This window comes from Pocillopora verrucosa, chromosome 12, assembly GCF_036669915.1.
Source record: "Pocillopora verrucosa isolate sample1 chromosome 12, ASM3666991v2, whole genome shotgun sequence".
Lineage (NCBI taxonomy): Eukaryota > Metazoa > Cnidaria > Anthozoa > Scleractinia > Pocilloporidae > Pocillopora > Pocillopora verrucosa.
In genome coordinates this window covers 6,595,465-6,617,210 of record NC_089323.1, presented here as the reverse complement: position 1 = coordinate 6,617,210, position 21,746 = coordinate 6,595,465, and the positions used below count along the sequence as shown (strand labels likewise).

General features: G+C 36.5%; 3 protein-coding genes across 5 annotated transcripts; 1 reads left to right on the top strand and 2 right to left on the bottom strand.

The window, feature by feature from the left end:
• Window positions 1-469: 469 nt before the first annotated feature.
• On the bottom strand, window positions 470-1,387 carry LOC136277128 (growth hormone secretagogue receptor type 1-like). Its single transcript, XM_066158813.1, has one exon. It carries the CDS (start codon window positions 1,385-1,387, stop codon window positions 470-472), a length of 918 nt encoding a protein of 305 aa, XP_066014910.1.
• A 2,608-nt stretch (window positions 1,388-3,995) lies between these two features.
• LOC136277300 (RING finger and CHY zinc finger domain-containing protein 1-like) lies at window positions 3,996-12,813 on the bottom strand. Of its 2 annotated transcripts, XM_066159201.1 has the most exons (10): window positions 12,664-12,813; window positions 12,353-12,518; window positions 11,402-11,520; window positions 10,478-10,556; window positions 8,936-8,980; window positions 7,437-7,495; window positions 7,078-7,107; window positions 6,398-6,518; window positions 5,160-5,183; window positions 3,996-4,986 (listed from the first exon to the last, which is right to left on the bottom strand). In XM_066159201.1, the coding sequence occupies exons 4-10, from the start codon at window positions 10,511-10,513 to the stop codon at window positions 4,678-4,680; spliced, it is 624 nt and encodes a 207-aa protein (XP_066015298.1). In that variant the 5' UTR covers window positions 10,514-10,556; window positions 11,402-11,520; window positions 12,353-12,518; window positions 12,664-12,813; the 3' UTR covers window positions 3,996-4,677. The 2 variants fall into 2 exon arrangements, with proteins under 2 accessions (XP_066015298.1, XP_066015297.1); XM_066159200.1 differs by lacking the exon at window positions 12,664-12,813 and having other exon boundaries at window positions 12,353-12,653.
• Window positions 12,814-14,358: 1,545 nt separating this feature from the next.
• On the top strand, window positions 14,359-19,936 carry LOC131775931 (receptor-type tyrosine-protein phosphatase S-like). Of its 2 annotated transcripts, XM_066159202.1 has the most exons (4): window positions 14,368-14,611; window positions 15,235-15,503; window positions 16,380-16,670; window positions 17,556-19,917. In XM_066159202.1, exons 2-4 carry the CDS (start codon window positions 15,392-15,394, stop codon window positions 17,669-17,671), a joined length of 519 nt encoding a protein of 172 aa, XP_066015299.1. In that variant the 5' UTR covers window positions 14,368-14,611; window positions 15,235-15,391; the 3' UTR covers window positions 17,672-19,917. The 2 variants fall into 2 exon arrangements, with proteins under 2 accessions (XP_066015300.1, XP_066015299.1); XM_066159203.1 differs by having other exon boundaries at window positions 14,359-15,503; window positions 17,559-19,936.
• The last annotated feature ends 1,810 nt before the right edge of the window (window positions 19,937-21,746 follow it).

The following is a 21,746-nucleotide window of genomic DNA, read 5'->3' as shown; positions in this document are numbered from 1 at the left end:
ATACTGATGTTAGCCTGTGAAGGGTTAAGTAACATAATTCATCGCTGGAACTGTTGGCGCTGAATTGTGTCTTTGAGAGGTAGCCTGGGGCGATTTGTAACGAGTGTCTTTAAGTATAAGATATTGGAAAGTATTTTAGGTCCACTCAAGGTTCCAATATGAACATTTTAATCTTACAACTCGGGACTGTATTTACAAACACAACACAAGCGAGGATTTCTTTCGAAAAACAGAAGCACGAAGTCACAAAGCCAATAAGGCTGTGCGCGCGTACATCAGTGTGTCACGCCTAGTGTAGTCACGCCTAGTGTAGTCACGCCTAGTGTAGTCACGTCTAGTGTAGTCACGCTTGGTCACGCCCACAAATTCTAACAGTAGATATGAGTATTCTTCCCAAGTTTTTGATCTTGTGTGTTGTGACTTCTGATTTCCTTTACAAACACACGATAACCTTTTTCTTCCTCTTTGCTTATTTCTTTGTAAGTGGAAGTTCAATCTGCACCTTAACAGTTTGAGTGAAAGGTTGAATCACTTCACGAAGGTTTTCATGCCTTGTTAAGGGTGGACATGACATTCTTCTGTTCATTATTGCGACCAGTGGTTCTCGAGACACAGTCGGTGTTCCAGTGACCATGTGTGTGTCCGCTGTCCAGGACTGTGACCGTGTGAGGCGTTGACCTCTTTCTATGTAGACAAGCTCTTTCACATTTACAAACGCGGAAGAATATCGCTGGCGTCTTTTACGAAGACCCACGTGAACCGCTGGCTGAATTTCCCGTGGCTTACTTAGCAGTCTAAGAGCAGCTTCCCTATATTTCCTGTGTCTATAAAAATACAGCGCAGGATTTACAATGGAGTTTAACCGGAGGAAAGTTTCTGCCCATCGCAAAACTGAAATTTCACGAAAAAAAGGGGAACGTTGCGCTAAGACGTGTGCAACCCCTAAAGGAACGATAGCGATTAAAATGGCAATTGTTAGCAGAAACACCGTCAAAGCCGTTTTACGTTCCATCCTCGCTTTGATCAGAGCATTGACGTGGCTGAATTGGCTTCGGTTCCATTTTCGTATTCCGATATAAACCATGGAATAAAAATACACCATAAGGGTAAAGGCGAGTAACTGGACAATAGCAAATATAACACGAGGTACCATTCTGGAAACCGCAGTAGCTTCTAATGCGAGAAATAAGACCGATGTTGTAAGGGCTGTCATCCAGGCGATTATCGCTAATCTCGTTAAGCGTTTCTCGGTTACTATAGCCTTGTACTTCATAGGCTTTACAATCGCAACATACCTCTCCCAACTGAACAGAATTACGTGATAGTACGAAGCACGGTAAGTAGTGCTCGAAACAAATTTGGTAAGTTTAGCTATCACACAGATCATGCCCACCGATATAGTTCCTCGAAGAATTAACGCATCTAAAGTGATGTTAAATGGGGCAGAAACCGCACCCACTATGAGATCTACGACTGCCAAACTGGTGACTAAAATGACAGAGTTTGTCTGCAATTCTCTCGTTTTCTTGATTGCTAAGATCACCAAAATGTTCAACAAAACTGCAAATAAACCTATTACGGCAGATAAAGCGATTCCAAGCTGTAGGAACGCTTTCCTTTCTAAATCCTAGATAATCAGCGGAGCACCTGGACAAAATAACTTTGACCGGGAAGAGTTTACAAGGGGATCTTCAGACATACTCACATTCATGTCGACATATAATCAGTCAAGTGATCATCATGGCTCGGTTTACCCTCCAATATGGAGTCGAAGAACTTGAAGCTTATGTAATCATTTTTATCATTTTCCTTTTATGGACCGTAATTTCCGTTTCAAAAAAAGTCACGGATGTTGACCGATGAAATCGTAACAGCGATGTCTTTGTATTAAGGCAACGGCGAGAAATCATTTTCTTAGGCTTTCCGCACAAGTTTTTTGTTTTGTTTTATTTTTATTTGAAAATGAACACTTTCTTTTGAGGAGCCTGAATTCCGTGAGAAAAATCACATGTTAACTGACGAAATCTTCATAGAGATGTCTTTGTATTGAGGCAGCGGTGGGAAATCATTTCCTTAGGTTTTCAGAACGAGATTATTTGTTTTATTCGTGTTTGAAAAATGGTTTATCAGCAACAGGAAAATGCACATTTTCCTTTGAGGAGCCTTATTTCATTAAAAAAATCACATGTCGACCGAATAAATCTTCACAGAAATGTCTGTGATGAGGCAACGGCGAGAAATCATTTCCTTTCAGAACGAGTTTTTCGTTTTATTCGTATTTGAAAAATGGTTTACCAGCAATTTGAAAATGCACATTAGAAAAAAACGTCCTACGAAAACATGAAATAACTTGTAATCTGATAGGATAATCTACGATGGTAAACCAAAGAAAAAAAACAGCAAGGTGAAAAAAGGGTCGATTCTCTCGTATATTAGCGAGCGCGATATAGTCCAAGCCCATCGAAGCGTGCGATGGAGCTCGTCTGCCTTGTTGCTATTTAATTACTGAGTATGTGACACTACTTCAGCTTTTTTCATTTCCATAAGGACAAAGGGACGGTTACTGCTTTCTTTTAGTAAGATAATTGGGAACCATTTCATTTTCAGAGCAAACTGGAAACAAGGATCTCTTTAACGCACTTTTCGATTGAATGTCGTAACACCAAAACCAGGTAGTATCATCGGCCAATGAGAAGAAGGGAAGGTACCCCAAAGAGCCAACGAGAGCGCAGATTAAAAACGAGCATGCTCGACCATTGGAGATTACGTACTTGTATCCAAGATACTGAACATTTCGCCTTTTGGCGACCAAAATGACTAAATAGTTTCCACAAAATAAATGTTTGTTGACTATTGTAAAGAGAAACGAAATGGCACTTAATGCAATATGTAATGAGAAAGAGGCAGTAACGGAACACGCAGAAATAAAATTTAGAGCGAATGTTTGCCTTAACCCTTTTAAACCCTAACATCAGTATACATATTTTCCATACTGTTCTCTGTACATTTCTTATGCTGCTGACAAGGAGAATTTGTTTAACAATCGAGAGCCGCCTCAGATGGTGATCATTTCCTACTTTCTCGTGGCCTTAAAATTTGATTAAAGGGTGCTTAGAGAGACGGATAGTTCGTTAAAAGTATTCAAATTCGCGGCCTCCTGAGGCTAAATAGCATAAAATTTAGAGTTAATGATGTATGCCCATAATATCTAAAAAAAAAAAGAATTTCGTGTCATATAACTGCGTAGAAAAAGACAACGTACAGAAGGTCTACCGACTGAACATGGATGGAATTTATGTTTACGTGTAACGATTAGTGCGCATTTTTTGATAACGTAAAATTGCGCTAGATTCCAAAATTGTATAATTTTTTGGGATAGTAACACATGATGGGTTTTGTGCACACTGTTACCGAGATACAACTGAGTGAAGAAGTTTGTGACACTGCTCTTTGCGCCTGTATTTCAAAGATTTGATACTATACAATGCTAGATTGTGACGATATGAAAGACCATGAGAAATTTCGCGCAGTGCGCGGCCGGCTAAAATTAATTCCTTTGCACATGCCAGACGTTTGACCGCTGTGTTCAGTTACTGTTCACCAACAATAATCTTTTTGAGGACTTTCATGACCCAGACGATGAAACTAAACGATCGAACAAATTAAAGTGTTGTACACAAATCAGTAACTGTGACACATAGCGGTGCATTGTGAAGTCTCTTATCTACTTGTTAAGATAACCGTCAACACACTACCAAGACAAGCTTATTTTACGGATTAATTACATTTTGAGCCTCATTCCCAGAACTCCGCACGGCGTGTTCACGGCCTTTTTTTTTCCTTAACGGTGCGATAAGATCAATTTTTCTTTTCGCTAATCTTTATTTAACTCGTGGCGGACCTAGCCGAAAAGGAGGGAGTTTTCATTCTATCAGGTAAATAGAAAGAAACGATAGTCTGACGGTAAAATGGATCGTGCCACTTATAGCATTGTTTCAAAATTTTACTTATTCCTTTGGTTACCTGGTTAAAAACGATTACAATATAGCCAATAAATTGGTGAAATTAAATTCAGATGTGCATGCGTGTTTCATATTACAATCGTGCTCACAGACAACGCGTGTATACGAGCGGAAACGTGTGTACGAGCGGTCTGATGGAATCTCTCTTTCTACAACAGTAAATACCGGGTTGAAAATGTACCAAATCAATTGACTCTTACACGTGCCAATTCGCATTGAGCGAGATATGAAGCACTTGGGAAGTTTAACGAGGACTCAAGAAGTCAGAGTTGCTCCCGGTATGCCTCGAGCGGCTCTCCATAAGGCTCTTCAAAATCCCTGCTGCTTCATATCTCCTACAAATATGTACGCATGGTGACACCAAGTAATAAATAGTGCATTTCAAACCTCATGCAAAGTCAACTGCCCAAAACTCGTGACAAAATTTAACTTGGTGTTCACCAGATGCAACATACTGCTCTTGACCTTTGAGCAGACTTTCACGAATGGCGCTGTATGATTGGGGGGGCAGCAGAAGCAGTGAGGAAAATTATTTTCTATCCAAGGCTCATTTGCTTGCTGCCTTAGTTTGCAGCTCCTGTGGGAGTTTCTCATTGACTATTTTGAGCTCAATCAGGTTAAGAGAGCACGCAAAAGGCTTCATGGTGTGCCTCCGTCAGTCTAAAGGCAGAACACTGTCCCTGTCACCGTCTACATTTATCACAACATCTGCTATATTCAGTTCATCACTTATACTGTCGTCTTGTTGTTGTCGTGTTTCATTTCCATTTGCTGCAGGTTCTTCCTCTCCTCCTACAATTTCCTCTTCTTCTTCTGTTTCCCAGCCATCCTCGTTATCTGCAGCTGGGTCACCTATGGCAGGTCTGGGTACCACAGGGACACCCTCCTCACCCTCTCTGCTCGTGTTGTAGGAACCACACTCCATGCACTTCAAGCCGAGAACATGAAATTTTACTTTGCTTTTCTATTAGAAAAAAAAAGTTTCATGACATTCACATACACTCAATATTTCCCTACAACCACTTAGAAGTGATGTTAACAGTCTCTCAGCAGTGTGATGTAGTCATAAATTGCAACATCTTTTAGTAAATGTGTTTTAATTTTCTAAGTACAAATTATGCCAAGTAATCTGCTTACCTTGTTACAATCGCGACAGAGAACCTGCAATGGACCAAAAAGGAGGTAAAAATATTGCATTTCCAACTGCACTGTTGGTCATTAGAATTTTATGTACTCCTGAATTAGTTAGTCAGCTGGATATAAAATGGGTGATAAAGTCGACCCTGAATTATCCAGATTTTCCCATTATCCAGACTTGCTTTTCTGGCCCCCATCAAATTCAAGATCTGTGACTACTTTTTATTAATTTCCATTGCCCAAAGGATCAATTATGTTGTAATAAAACATTGTTGGCTACCTTAATCCTTCCCCCCCCCTAACATCAGTATGTATATTCTCCATACTGTTCTCAATACATTTCCAAAGAAGCTGACAAGGAGAATTTGTGTAACAGTCAAGAGCTGCTTTAGTTGCTGATCATCTCCTCTATTCTCATAACTTTCATGTTTGATTCAGGGAGGATATAGTGAGGAGAAATTAGATGCTAGTCACTCTTAGGGGCTAAATGGTTAATACCTTTTTGTAAATACTTTTAGCAAAATTCAAGGTTAACAGATGATAGACAAAAATTTGAGAACATGCTTTAATTCTTGCATGATAATAATAAAATGATCTAGTTTCTTTTCAGTTGATCAGTTGTATTTTTTGGCTCATAAATATTTATATTTTGACTATCCAGACTCTCAGTTATCCACGCTATTCTGTCCAGTCCCCAAGGATTCCAGATAATCAAGGTTCAATTATGTAATGTTCCAAAACCATGCAAAACTCTATGGACAAAAACTTGTCTATTTGTACTATAGTTATATTCCTCAGCGATCTTGTCCAACATTTATGAAGAACCTACAATGTACATACTTTACTTAACCCATCACTTAATGAGTGATTCAGGGGAGATATTGTGAGGAGAAATTAGATGGTAATCACTCTTACACCTCTTAATGACTGTTAGATCACCACTGGCAAGTTTTTTAGTAGGACCAACATTTAGGTCTAAAATTAATGTCTTGACTCCCAGAAGTGACTAACATGAAACTTCTCCTGATAATATCCATAGTTTATCCATCAAACAGGAAATGAGAATACTCAAACTTATCAGGTACATGTAGAAGTTATTATCTTGATTTAAGACCAACTTCTCATAACTAATTGATAAGGAAATGTGTAGCAGCTTAAGGGAAGAACTACATGTAACAATGAGAACTTGGGGCTTAAATGGTAAAAAAGCAGGCATTAGATTAACAACAGCACCTTACCAGTACATAGAACTCCCTATACTCCTCTGGCATGGGTGTCTGAGATATCTCAAGATCTAGTGTGCGCCACATGCGGGTCATATTAATAAGGGACTTGTTACATATTGGGCAAGCATACCCCCTAAACACAGAATAAAAATTGTTTATTACTATGGTACAAAAACAAGTTTATATTAAGTAGAACTAAAAGAAATACATAATTGAATTGTGAAAAGATCCCAGTGCTTCAGTTGTACTATTATTTATATCAAATCCTCCAAACAAACATTATGAGAATTGTTTGTCATACAGTAGGAAAAGTTACAGCATAGGTCTTAGAAGTGAAAGGGTTAAATTGCCTTGCGATTAATTAACTGGGTAAGTTTTTGAAGAAACTGTCACTGGCATTGCATCTGTGGGAAGTATTCTATGTAAAGATAATATTTGCTGTTATCAACTGAGTTGAAAATGAAAATTGCCCATTATAGAAAGTTCCTAAAGCTGACATTTTGAATGACACAGCTGTACCACTTCATTAGAAGATTTAGTACAGCAATACCCAAGATTCTATTTGTGTAACCACAACAGAGTGTTGGGAAGAGATTTCCATTAATGAAGTGCCATCTCTGCTTCTTTGTCCCATTCCATCTTGTTCCACCCCAGGAAGGACAAAGACAAAACAAAATAAAAAAATGACATACCCTGACTCCAGTAACTTGGTGAAGCAAGAGCTGCAAAGTAACAATTTTCACTGTTACTGACTGACACTTTCTCAAAGCACATTTAAGATTGGTATACAAATAGAGAAATTGCATGCTATAAAATACATTTACCATAACCTCTACAATTTCCTCAATAATATGATTGGTGCATTAGCTGATTTATTTTTCACCAATCATTCTGTACAGTTGTATATTGAACAGTGTAAAGGCCGATGCCTTTGATGTGATCACCTAAATGTCTTGAAGAAATATTAGTTTTAGTTACCTCAGTTTGTTGATGGTGCATGTACAAGCATTACGGCAACAAACAAAAATTTGAAGGTGAAGGAGAATCATACCTGTGAAGTAGATGCCCGCATGAAGGTACATGTGCTGGTATTCTTGAGGTGTGAATATCCTAATAATAGTGAGATCAATTAACTATGACATTACTATCTTTTAGATGACTAAATAGGTCAAGTTATGTAACACTTTCACTTCCAAAATTGTATTTAGAAATTCTCTTAACTGCCTGCTATACAATGATCATGATGTCAGTTCTGAGAATTTGGTATTGGATAAACTAATAATACCCTACCTGATATATTTCTTTATTCTTATAACTTGTCTACTTGATCTTGTATTGATACTGTGGGGAGAAATTCTGTCTTGGTCACTCATGGGAGTGAAAGAGTTAACCCTTTAACTCCCATGAGTGACCAAGACAGAATTTCTCCTTACAATATCAATACAATATCAATCAGTTAAGTGAGAAGAATAAAGACAAGTATCAATTTGGGGATAGTTATTTGATCAAATACTAAATTCTCTGAACCAACATTATAAAAATTGTATGGCTGACAGTATGGAGAATTACAAGTTTGATCTGAGAGTTAAAGGGTCAACTGAGTTGATATTGTAAATTGGCCACTGTAACACATTTCTGAAGCTAATGTTTCAAGCACCAGCCCTATGTACTAATGTACATGTAGCTATTATGAACAAGCATCTTTCACCAGAGCATCTTTTTGTCAGTCTAGTGTCTTTCGCTCTGGCGCAGGGCTAAGGCTTGAAATGTCAGCTATAGTTTAAACAGCCTGGCAGTGCATAACAAGCATACTTTCTGCTCAGCAATTTAACTATAAACACTCTGATCAAGTGTTTAAGCCACCTTATTATAAAGTTAGCAGTGCCTGTGGGCAAGATTGAGCAACTCCTGTGGTATGATTGGCAATCTTAAGCAGATAAGATGGGCCCTACTTGCCTACTCAGGATCCCACGACCCCATGCAAGGATAAAAAAATTGTGTGGAACAGTCTACACTGTACAATCATGTAATACTTGTATTGGCTGGGTAAGATTAAAAGCTGGATCAACTAAAAGATTTTACATGAGAGGAATTTGTGAGAATGAAGAACTAGTGAAGGGAGGGATGGTTGGGGAAGAAAAATGACCCCTGTCCATCTCAAGATTTAGTTAAGCACTCACTTGCCAGAAGATGTCACTGCTACACAAGGTAATTTTTAAAAGATGACTAATACCAAATTCCAAATCACAACATTAATGTTGCTTTGTGTACCTGTGAATAAGTCGTTTTTATACAACTTTCTACAACAAAACTTAACCCTTTAACTCTCAGAAGTGATTAACATGTAAATTCTCCCCTATTATATCCACACAGTATTTAGCAAACAGAAAATGAGAATACTCAAACTTATCAGGTAGAAGTTGTTATCTTGATCTAACACCACATTCTTATAACCAATGTAATGGGAAATGTCTAGCAGCAAGATGGGAGAATTAACAATCAGATCTTCGGAGATAAAAGGTCAATTATTTCATGTAGCATAACTCTCACCTCATAGCAAATGGGACAATCAGACCGTGAACTCTTTTCAACGCACTGAGACAAGAAAATTTAGAATTCATTTAACAAGAAGCCAAACCAATCATGAGTTTAACCTAATTAACACATGTTATGATAAGGACTCAGTTTTCAAAGCACAATTACATATTTTCTAAAGACTGTCGTAATGGCCAACAAAACAGTACTTCTAGATTAGTATATTTCAGCAGCAATAAAGGCACACTTTGTTTGCATGTATACCTAAGGTAATCTGGGTACATGTATTTATCAAACAATTGAAAAGAAAAAAGTTTAAGTTAAATGTATAAATTGTTTTTAACCTTGTTTAAATCTGAAAAATAGAACATTTTCATGATCATGGTTTTTTCCTTTGCATATGCAAAATTAATGTTAACCTTAGTCATTACAAGGAATGAGACTGAGGGTGCTTTAGGCCTAAAGATTGTCACAGTCATGGAACAGTTTATCTCTGATCACAAGGCTGTTTGCTTTAATCTGAACTTATGGAAACCAGTAAATGAGAGGAAGACTGTTGTCTCTCATAAATTAAAGGGATTTGATTTTGGTGCTTTCAATGAGATGACTATATTGACCGGTTTGTCGGGTGGATGTGTCTTGCAATGTATTGAGTCGTTGGCCAAGGAGTATGATGAGGTGTTGTGCAAGGCTTTGGACAAGCTGGCACCTAAAAAAACTCGCACTATTGTCATTCAACCAAATGCCCCTTGGTATAATGAGGAGATCACCACTCAGAAGAGGAAGAGGTGAAGGCTCAAACATAAATGGCATTCAACTGGTCTTGAAATTGATAGGGTGAATTATTTGGAACAGTGCAATGTTGTAAAATGGAATCATGCTCATCCACTTAGAGTATCGTCCCTCTCCATCCTTTCAATTGTTACATGTTGGTGATGAGAGCGTGGCTGTCTCTCAATTTTTAAAAGAGCAATTAAGATGTTTCTGTTTAGTAAATTTATTGAATAACAGATCGTTACTTTTATAGATTTATATAATAATATTGCTTTACACTTAATTTCCTTTTTTTGATCATGGTGAATTTTAGCTATGTTTAAGTATCATATAATAAGATATGGCTGGCTTTAGTTTTGTTTTTCTTTTTTAATCATATTTGATTATGAATTTTAGCTATGTTTAAGTATCATATTGTAGGATATGGTTGTAAATTTGAAAATTTTTATCAATGATGTATGATTTTGTATGATTGTAAAGTGCCTTGAGCAGAGAATACAAGCGCCATATAAATAAAGTTGTTATTATTATTATTATTATTATTAGTATTAATATTACTTTTATAAGCATCTCATTTCTTGCAACTGTACCAGTCCACTGAATCAAACATTACGGCCATGAGAATAAAGGAAATGATCACAAACTCAAGCAGCTCTACATGTAACTTGATAGTTCAACAAATTCTCCTCTAAGAACCATAGAAAATGTATAAAGAACAGTTAAGAGAAATTGCATACTGGTGTTCGACGGTAGTGGTTTAACAGAGCGCCACAGTAAACTCACCTTATGCAAGTCCTTCAGCTGAATTCCAAGGCACATGTCACATCGATCACAGTGGAAGAAGTTCTCTTTTCCACCAACTCTGCCATATGAAGATTTCTTAAGTCAGTTTGATGCATTACATATCAAAATAAAGATTATGCAGGGATTACTGGTTAATAATACAAGTGCATTGAAAGTTGGGTTTCCGCCCCCTCGCAGCTTCTGATGGCAACCTCAATTGTTTCCAATGGAGATCTAAGAACAATTAATCCTTTAACTCCCAAGATCTCATTAGTAATTCTCCTTACTGTCTGTTTGAAGTTCTTGCAATGTCAGTTTGGAGAATTAATTTTGGTATTGGATCAATTTATAATTCCCTAATTGATATTTTTCCTCATTCTCATCACTTGTCAGCATGATATTGTATTGATATTGTAAGGAGAAATTCTGTCTTGGTCACTCATGGCAGTTAAAGGGTTAACTCTTTCACTCCCATGAGTGACCAAGACTGAATCTCTCCCCACAGTATCAATACAACATCAAGCAGGCAAGTGACAAGAAATAATAGAACTAGAGCAGCTTCTGTTTGTGAACCAGTTCTGGGACATCACATATGTGTAGCTAGCTTTCTGGAAGAGGTTGTTTTCAAAAGGGCAGCACCTATTTTTGAACTTGAAGTACTGATACGTCTAAAACAACTTCCAAATGGCTAACTGTTGCTAGTACTCTTTGGAATCTTAACACATGGTACAAACTAAATTTATAGATAAGCTTTTCAGCGGTGGTGATTGGTACAAAGTTAATTTTTAGATAAATTACATTTCAATGGTGTGGACTATACTTCTCCTTCAATAACTCACTACATTGTAATCTTTTCCGCAACCATATCAAAAACACTACATTTACTAACAGTGTTAGTATTTGTTAACATAAAAATGACAATACCTGCAAATTCCACAACCACTGCAGTAAAACTGCCCCTTCTCTGTATCATCAAACAAGCGGCAGATCTCACAATAGTATCGTCCAAATTTTATCCCACATTCTTTACAGTGGGATCTGACCTTTGGTTAGAAAATTAAATCAGTCAGTCTGTCTGTCTCAGAGTTGTATCTGGAGAAATACATTTATATACTATGGTAGCCAATTTATACTCTCCTTCTGGCACAGCACTCTAATAAAAGAAACTAACCCTCCATATTCATCTACATTAAAGATTATGTTGAAGATTAGAACTATATAATTTTATTTATAGATCTGCTCAAACAAAGATTTGGTGACAAAATTTTGCTCTCAATTTTTTTGCAACCTTTCTCACTAATCACCTTTCTTATAGCTGGCAAACTTTGCAGGTCAAACTGGTGCCTACTGGAATAACCCACAGTCTTGTGCACCAAGTATATACAGTGTAGAGTAATTTTTAATCTGTTACATCTTAAAATCAGCATGCATATTTTCTATACTGTTCTCTGTACATTTCCTGAAGTGCTGACAGGGAGAATTTGTGTAATAATCAAGAGCTTTATATGTTGGTGATCATTTCCTTGATTCTTGTGACCTTAGTGATTGATTTGGGAGTGTGATTGTAAGGAGAAATTAGAAGCTGGTCAGTCTTACCCTTGCGAACTGAATTCCCAGTTTTCTGGGAATTCCTAGGAATTCTCAAAAATTCCCAATTATGCAAATAACCCTTGCAAACTGAATTCCCGGTTTTCTGGGAATTCCTGGGAATTCCTAGGAATATAAAAATGAAAAGTGCTAGTCACACTTCAATAATAACAGCTCTTAAGTTTACTTGTTGTTCTTCTCTGTCTGTCAGCTATCAACAAAATTGTTTTATACTTCGGGCAGTGCATGGTATTTGGCAACTATTTGTGGACCAGAGTTCCAACACACCTCTGTAATCGCATATAGCTACTTCTGTCTCTTGTACAAATGTTTCTCCTTTGTAAGACGCACTCTACTCTGTTGTCAATACTGCTTTAAGTTCAGTGGAAACGACTGACTGAGGAATCGAGATGGCGGTGTTGGAACGTGTTGCTGAACGCTTGCTACGGTCAAGCTTTGTAGATTTAGGTACTGGTACACTGGGATCATCTATGTATCTCTTATACTTGTGAATGTGGTATCCTTCTTTTCCAAATATGAGGGTAAAAGACGATTTGTAGTCGCATTCAAAACTGTGATTGGCTTGTGTTATTTCTCACCTTTGCCATTAACACAACTCAAGTGAGTTTCGAGTCTTTGTTTCCTCGACAACTTTCGACCACAAATCGTGCATTTGTAATACGATCGATTCTTGTCGATTATTTCTACATAGAGTGAGCTCACATCTTTATTTATATCACCAAGGTATCCATCTTCTAGAAGCAGAGAACCGGACGGAGAAGTCAGAATAAAGTTGTGCGCTTCTCTTAACACTGCAATCGGCAAGCCAGCGGATTCACTTTGCTAGCCAATGACAAGTCCTAAAAGATCCACGTGATCATGCCCGTGATCGGAAACAAAGAAGACTCCATTTGGCGCTCATCTTTGAATGTACTTTTCATCGGTTGATCGCTTTTCTCAACTGTTTTGCTTAATATAACATTTCTAAAGATAGCTTTTATTGTGGTTCAATGGGAAAACGAGAATAGCGTGAGTGTTGTAAAAGAGAAGAAAGTCGTTGGCGCCGTGGAGTTAAAAGAAGGGACAACAGTTGACATATTGACTGGTACAAACAAGGGTCGAGTGGCCATCTGTAAAGCTACGATTTTGAAAGTTTGTGGTGAGTAAAAATTGCGATATTCGTTACGTGATCAAAATCTTATAAAAGAATAGATGTAGCGGGTTGAATTAAGCTTACATAACGCTCGGCGCAACTGAAACTAGACTAATTCTGAGAATCGAATCGGTCACTTGCATGCCGCAGTTTCTTAAGCTTATTCTTTACAATGAAATAAACCTATCAGTAACGTTTCAAGATTCCTCTAGTCACGTTTGGGAACATTCAAGATTCATAATAGGAACTGTTATTAAACAAACCTTAGTACATAAAGAAGCCCTCCTTGGTAAAAACAAAATAATGTATTCAGCCCTTTTTTAGTAAAATCCATGAGAGAGATGTACTAACTTCAATATAAAAGTCACTCAATATAACAGAGATTTCTCAATTTGAGAATCCAAGGAATGCCCTTTTCCTCATAGCCATCTTAAAAGCCTGGTCTGAGCTTTAAATATACATATTTTAATATATTATTTTTTTTCAAATTCAGATGTCAAGGAATCCAGATACAAAATGGTCAAGGTTCTTGTTGACAACCTCATTCAAGGCCAACTCATTGTGAGCCCAGGAAAAAAAATACAAACAGCAGCTAAGTTTGCAGTTTAGGATAACTTCATTCTAATTTATTGTTACAGTTACAACAAGATTTTAATCAAAAAATCAATTTTATTTGTCTGTAATTAGCCCCTTCACTCCCAAGAGTGCTTGGTTTTCAAATATAACTTAAGATATTGTATTTTATGGAAAAGAATCAACAGATTTTATTCACAATTTGTGTCAAACCAAATTTGATGATTGATTAGAACTATTTTATATGAATAGCTGTAATTGAGGATTAATCCGTATGAAGTTTTCAAGAAAAGAAAAATAAATCAAATTCCATCCTAATATTACCACACATTGATGTTAATAATTAATCAAAAAATATTTTACATGTAAGCCTTAATTAAGCTTCTAAATAAATTTTATTTAATACTTGAATTTTAGCTGGGTTTTTTTAATTTAAAATATTTATTTTATATCATTAGCCTCATATTTTTGCTTAAAATTCCCAGTAATTCTTAAACATTCCTAAAAATTCCCAAAAATTCCCAGAAATTCCTAGGAATTTTTTAGATTTACAGCTTTTCAGGGAAAGTCATTGGTTCTCTGAGTTGGAATTCCTAGGAATTCCAAGTCCTGTTGGCTATAAACTTGGAATTTAGTGGGAATTTCTGGGCATTTTTGGGAATTTCTCGGAATTTCTAGGTTTTTAGAACCTGAGTTGTTATGGTTAATAATTCCTAGGAATTCTCCTAGGAATTCCCAGTCCGAATTTACCGGGAAAATTCACACCTTTATTCCTAGGAATTCCAAAAGCCATTTTGCAAGGGTTTAGCTTGGAGAATTAGGTATTAGATCAACTTGTAATCCCCTAATTGATATTTTTCTCTATTCTTGTCACTTGTCTGTTGGATATTGTATCAATTTTGTTGGGAGAAATTCTGTCTTGGTCACTCATGGGAGGTAAAGGGTGACAGGCTGCTTGAGAAGCTCTCTATGGTGGCCAGTTTACACCAGCTTAGTTGATAAAATGACTCTATCTTTGAAAGATTGTTTCTCTTTGCAATCTCTAAACAAACTCTGTGTCATGACATCATAATTACTTTTTGATAGTGGAGGTAAAAACTAGGAACTTAGCAGTGTTCTTCTTTTCAGACAGTAAATGGCAACATTTACTGGCTGAAGTACCTCTTTTTATTACCTAAATTGCTTGAAATTATTTAAAATTTGACAGGAAAAAAGAAAATGCTCTACTGGCTTGAAAGTTCATATTTCCTCAGTTGTGTTCAAATTTTGGAGATCACTAACCTACTGTTGTGTACAACCAGCAACGACAAATTTATTTTCCTTAACAATTGAAATACATATCTAACAACGCATATGTACAAAATAGGGAAGCTAGTTGCATGCTCTTCTCCTTTTAGTCTCTGATTTTGACGATCGTTCATGCGCTATTTTTGCCATATTCTAGATCTTTTGATAGATAAGTCTGCCTCTGATGTCAGTAAAGAGTCTTGGTTGAACCACAAGATAACAGTAGTTTGTGTGGTGACGATTCTGGAGGGCCATACAGCAATGTTCTCGTGAATGCATATCCCATCAAACACAACAGTAACCCAAGGGATGGCATGATGACACAGCTAGCAAGAGCTACCTACGAATGGTTACCAAAGAGGATGTTGAGTTTGAGAAATTCCAAGCCAAGAACAAAATACCATGCAGTCAATGTCAAAAAGCTTAGTATGTGTTATTAACCCTGTTACACACAAGATCTTTGTATCAATTCTCCCATCTGTCTGCCCTACATTTCTTTGAATTTTAGCTGTGAAAGTTTTGTGTTAAATTAAACAATACCTTGGTATTGATTTTTTCCTTTCTTTGCAAGATCTATCTGCTTGATACCATATATGATAAGGAGAATTCCCCTCCTATGATAACCTGAATTATTAACCATTTAACACCTAATAGTGACTAACATCTAATTTCTCCTCTCAAATCACCCTTAACTCAAACATTAAGGTCATGAGAATAAAGGAGAAGAACATTGACTAAAAAATCTCTTGATTGTTGAACAAATTCTCCTTGTCAGAACCTAGGAAATGTCTAGGGAGAAGTATGGAGAATATGCATACTGATGTTACAGTGTAAAGGTTTAAATAATGCATTTTTATTGGGTCTAAATTCTGATCTAATGGGGTCACCATTAACATCATTTTGCCTTTTATCATACGATAAACATTAATCCTGTAACCCCTGAAAGTTGACCAGCATCTAATTTCTCCTTACAATATCATCCCAGAATCACATATTGAGGTCATGAGAATGAAGGAAATGATCACCAACTAAAGAAACTCTTGATTGTTAAACAAATTCTCTTAGTCAGCACCTTAGGAAATGTATAGAGAAGAGTAGAGAGAAAATGCATAATGATGATAGGGACTGTAAAGGGTTAACAAATAGATTCCATTTTGCCAAATGTCTAGCTTTTGAGTTGCTTCTAGGTTGTTCAATGGATGTTAGCTGGGAGTCTTAAATTTAGTTTGCTGTTGTCAGTCGATATCAGAGTGGAAATCTCTCTAATTCTCAACTAAATTGTAAGGATACTTTTTGTTACAGCTCCACCATCACCACCAAGAAATCTTAAAACACAAACAGTATTTGATGAAGCAGCAATTTATATCCAACTGAAATGGGATCCCCCATCAACAGATGGTGGCACAGAAATCAAGCGTTATGTTATTCAATATGTGGCTAAAGGTCTCTCGTGGAAGTCACCGAACAAAGCCGAAACTACAAGTACTGAATATGGCGGCCTGAGACTTCCAAATGGAAAGTACAATGCTAGAGTCAGGGCCCAGAACAAGGCAGGCTTAGGACCCCCTTCAAATGAAGTGATTATAGATCTTGGTAAGTCCATACTTTTGACCCTATATGGTGTATATCAGGGGTGATTCTGTAAGGAGTAATTTGATGCTGGTCACTCCCAGGGGTCAGAGTTAAAATGTTACATATATTTATTTATATATATATTTATATAATATTTTTAATCTTTGACCCCAGAGAGTGACTAGCATCAAATTACTCCTTACAGAATCACCCCTGAATCACACATTAGGGTCTCAAGAATAAAGGAAGAGGCTCTTGATTTTTAAACAAATTCTCTTCATCAGCATCTTAGGAAATGTATGGAGAATATGCATCCTGATGTTAGAGTGTAAAGGGTTAATTTGTCATTATATGTGACATTACTACAATTGACAACAACTGAAAGAGAAAGCAAACAAACAAACAAACAAAGATTAATGGCAAGGGAACCTACATATAATGAAAGCCATATACCTTTTAAGCTTTAAGAGAGACTAACATCTGATTTCTCCAAACAATATCAGCCCAAAATCACACATTAAAGTCACAAGAATAGAGACAATGATCACTGAATAAAGTAGCTCTTGATTGTTAATCAAGTTCTCCTTATCAGCACCTTGGGAAATGTATGGATAACAGTATGTAGAATATGTATACTGATGTAAAGGTGTAGAACTTTGTAATGGGCCATGCTCATCATAGCCTCTGTGACTCAGTGGTAGAGCATCAGAGCATGGAACCCAAAGGTCTGAGGTTCGATTACTTATGGGAATTAACTCGTAATCTTTTCCTTGTTCCATGCTCATGACAAGACAAAAAAAACATCTTTCTCTATTTCTTTACCAAGTCCAAAACTTACCATCTTTCTTATTTTATTTACAAGATTATATCAGTATGACTGTCTTCTTGTTAAACTGTTTCTTTCAGAAGACTTTGAACATTCCCAGCTACCAATTTCTGGCGGCTCTCCCATGCACTTCCCACAGATTGTACTCCTTATGCTCTCTGTTTTGGCGTGGTTCTGCATGGTAGCAAGCAACTGATATATTATGATCGTACATAAACCTACTCCCAGGGTCCCAAGTGTATGTTTTATCAATTAAACAAAGAAAATAGGGTAATTGTGAAGAACAACTCCCTGAAAAAGCTTGTTAGTCAACTCACAATCAACAATTGGCCAACAGTCCACCTGACAGTTGGCCAATAGGCTCATTGGACATACTTCATTGTTCAAGAGATTGTGGCCAAAATGTTATTGTTGAATCGTATGTGGTATTAAGTCATTTAATAGTGTTCAGTGTATGCAGAGTAAGATCAACTTCTAAAAGCGTTCATAAAAACCAAGTCAAAGTATTATTTTGGAGGTTAATTGGCAGGTATATTGCTTTAAAATCCATTAAAACTTTTGTTGATGGCCAATTTGTAACCTGTGGGTTATCTGTTGGCCAACAGTTGGCTGACAGTTGATAGAGGCTGGAGCAGTGATGTTCTTCATAATCACTTAAAATAGAACAGCACTCAGGTTGTTTACACATATAAGCGTAAGAGCATAATTATTTGTTAAGAGGACAATTTATACTTGGGTCATGAGATGACCCAAAAGTTCCTTCCTCTTCTTATACTTGTAAATACAGAATATGGACAGTGCAAACATCTGTTTTGAATCAGACTGATATGTTTGTTTGGGTCTAGCATAGGGGCGCAAATGAGTATCGAATGATGGGTCTCTAATTTCTTTACGCCTGTCTTTTATATGTGTACTTGGAACGTTTTAAAATGTTGCATCAAGGTTGAGCAGACCAATGTTGTGCATATTGATTTTAAAGTGTATCTGAGGTTTGGATAAATGCAAGTCTTAACTTTTGCTAACAAAACTGAAGGGGAATGCATTGAATAAAGCTTTGAGTGAGTTGTGATGTAACTGCTACTTCTCCCTTTGTTTCACAATGGAATACATGCTATTTTGGAAGGAGAATCTAGCTGTCTATCACAAGCTACTCAGAGCTCTTTTCTATGCACCCATTTACATGTTTTGATTAAAAACTTGTGTGAATGTGATGAAAATTATCCTCTGTATGTGCTACCTTACTGTGTAAAGCATTCCTTTTATTTCTGTCAGGGATTAACTAGCTACTCTTACTAATTTATTGAGCAAGCAATTTTCAGTGAAGTGTTAAGCTCATAAATTGTTTTATGAAACAGGGCGGATTTGTTATTTAAAGAAATCTTCTAGTTGTCACAAATGACTGGCCAGGATATTTAATGTACAAACTGATTTTTTAGAGATTTTTCTTTATTTTGAGAGCTCCCCTACAGTATTATCAGAGGAGTGATAAGCAGTTGGTTCTCTCTCAAAGAACCCTTCTTACGCCAAGAAAAAAAATTACTTACATGTAGAGAAAAATCAAAACAACTAGTAGAAACCTTTTGGGCAACTGATGACTTTTTTTTGCAACCCAATCAGTTGTTATAAAGTAAACATACTAGTAAGAGTAGTTTCAGAAGCAATTATTGGCTGAATCAGGCAACTTTAACTGTAGTTAAATACTTATTTATTTTTCATGTTTGAAACATTTCCTTCAAATCCCTTTATCCACAATATCACTCATTTTTCATGAAATCAAGAATCTTCCATAACTATCACGCAGTTTGGATTTGTAAATCAGACAAAACTATCAGGGTTTTTGGTACCGGAGGGCAGAAAACCTCTGGAATGCTTTGTGTTTTTAATGTCCGAGAACTATAAAATTAACAGAAAAAATGTCAAATTTCTGGTGACTAAACTGGTCGTGGTTCTTTTCCAAAACATTTCATGACGAGGAAAAAGTTTGTATTTACAAAGTGGTTAGTCACAGGAAGTGTTTGCTTAATTAAGAGGAAGAGTTAACAGTAGCCAAACCAACCTCCAAATAGAATGACTTGGAATTCTGATTGATGTGTGAACTTTTCAATAGACTGCTCTGTGCTGGCAGATCTGGTTTACAGAAACTTGTCTTAGATTTGGTTATTGTGTATTTTAATAGATTTATAATAGTTTGATGTAAATTTCATTATTAGTTATATTAATAATTTATTATTTATTACAATTTTTAAAAATGTGTAGAGAACAAAAGGTAATTAAGTTTATTAAGATGAACAGAGAGGGAGTTGTTGTCAAATCCATACTTTTTGTTATATGTTTATATTTATATAAAATGGATGTGTTCTTTGGTACTGCATGTACAATTTTCATTAGCTGTTTGGTAGTTGAATAAATGAATTATCGCCGGGATGCTCTCTGCTTATCATTAGAAAATATAAATTTTGAGTACTTTAACGTGCTTGAAGGTTGGTTTTTGAAGTAATTTTTGTTACATCTTGAATGTTAAGAAGGAGGAATGTCATTACGAAATAAGAGTCCCTGTACTTCTCTTCATCATCAGCTGTTGTGAGACGCTACTAACTTTGTGTTTTTGCTTTTGTTGTTGTTGTTGTCTTTTTCTGGTGGAGGTCAAAACACGGAAAGGAACCGTTATGTGCTATCTAAATAGAGGGTTCTAAAGCACTATCGAACGTCTTTCATCTTTTTCTTGTCCATTGTCGTGTCTACTGAGTGATTTGCGGATAACTTTACTTTTGAAGGGCACCACTTTGGTGCACGTGCTATGGAAGAATTCGGCTGCGCGTGACTATTATAAATATATCCTGTCTTCTGGAATATTATTGTAACGTCAATTATTTTTTTTAGGCAGATTGTTGAACGCTAAGTGCTCGACGAAGATAAGGTTTTCTTGGACGTATGTTTTTGGCGAAGTTCGCTAAGGCTCTCGGATAATTTCCAACTTCAACTCGTTTTCTTGTAGTGTACTTGGAAATCTGGGGATTAAATGGGAAGTCTTTACATCCTCTGTTATGAACAAAGTACTTGACCAGGAAACTTCGATTTGATCAAAATGTGCAATCATTCTTTCTTCCTATCAGAAGATAGGCAATTTGTACTCTTTCTTTTACAAAAGTTTGTGAAAAAGCCTTCTCTGTTTCTGAGAACAAGTAACTCTTGGTTTCTTAGAAAAAGTAACTCGACAGCAAAAAGAAAGTAGCCTTGGGTAACCAGTCTTTCAGAACACAAATAAGTAAAATGGAAAAAACGCAAGCCACACCCAAAATGTTCTCTCAAAAAAAGGGGGATTACATAAGACATTTGCAAAGAGCATTCCTGTCATAAGAGGAAGGGAAAGAAATGAAGTAAACTCGTTGGATTTTTCTGTCTCCCCAAAATCAAAACAACGGCCAATTAAATTACAAGAAAATAGCACATTTGCGACAAAATCTCGTTGCGAAGTAATCTTGATTTTTTACTTATGAGACTTCATGATAAAAAAAAACCGGAAGGAACCATTGAGTAATCGAAGGAAACGCATGTAACCGAGGATAAGAATGCAAATATCATGAACGGCTGAGTCTGTTGTCAGGGTTACGCGCATGATCGGAAAGGAGGTGCTTATTAACGTCAGTCATTCGCAATGGACAAGAGCTTTTGGGGTGTAAAATTCCCATGTGATATGAGTCACCTTCTTTATAGCGCGTGTACCAACATTTATGTTTAATACGAAGTGGAGTTTCTTTTCCAGATTTGCTAGAAGTCAAATGCCAACAGGATAACATGAAAATATTTTGCAGATAAGTGACAAGGAGAAGGCAGCTTTGGGCGTAAAATTTCAAGGGTTTGGCCGAAAAAAAATGACTAAAAGAATCACGATTTAATTTACAAATTATGCTACTTTTATTTAAAAACACAACATTCGATCAAGGATATAATCGATAATACCTCAAAATGAGTTGATCTAATGGAATAATTCGGTGTAAACATCAATCATATCTGCATCTCACATTTCTGACCCCGGTTGAAAATTAAAACTAAACAATTTACCTTTTCTCGTTTAACTTACTCAAAGGAGTCCGCTCGTTCACGACTAACTTAGATTAGGCATATGATCTCCTTTCTACTCAAATAAGTTAGACTCCCAAGAACCTTTATAAGAAATAACTGACTCACAGAATATTCGATCAAAACTACCAAGTAATCAAGTGATTTAGGTCGCACGCTGAAACAACTACAAGCTGAATAGCTTCGCTACA

Coding starts and splice junctions, on each gene's coding strand:
- LOC136277128 (XM_066158813.1), bottom strand. CDS start 1,387: ATGATCTGTGTGATAGCTAAACTTACCAAATTTGTTTCGAGCACTACT.
- LOC136277300 (XM_066159201.1), bottom strand. CDS start 10,513: ATGTGCCTTGGAATTCAGCTGAAGGACTTGCATAAG. Junction 8,981..10,477: donor AGCTGAAGGACTTGCATAAG/GTGAGTTTACTG, acceptor TTCTTGTCTCAG/TGCGTTGAAAAGAGTTCACG. Junction 7,108..7,436: donor TGCGGGCATCTACTTCACAG/GTATGATTCTCC, acceptor GTTACTTTGCAG/CTCTTGCTTCACCAAGTTAC.
- LOC131775931 (XM_066159202.1), top strand. CDS start 15,392: ATGATGACACAGCTAGCAAGAGCTACCTACGAATGGTTACCAAAGAGG. Junction 15,504..16,379: donor AGTCAATGTCAAAAAGCTTA/GTATGTGTTATT, acceptor TTTTTGTTACAG/CTCCACCATCACCACCAAGA. Junction 16,671..17,555: donor TGAAGTGATTATAGATCTTG/GTAAGTCCATAC, acceptor TGTTTCTTTCAG/AAGACTTTGAACATTCCCAG.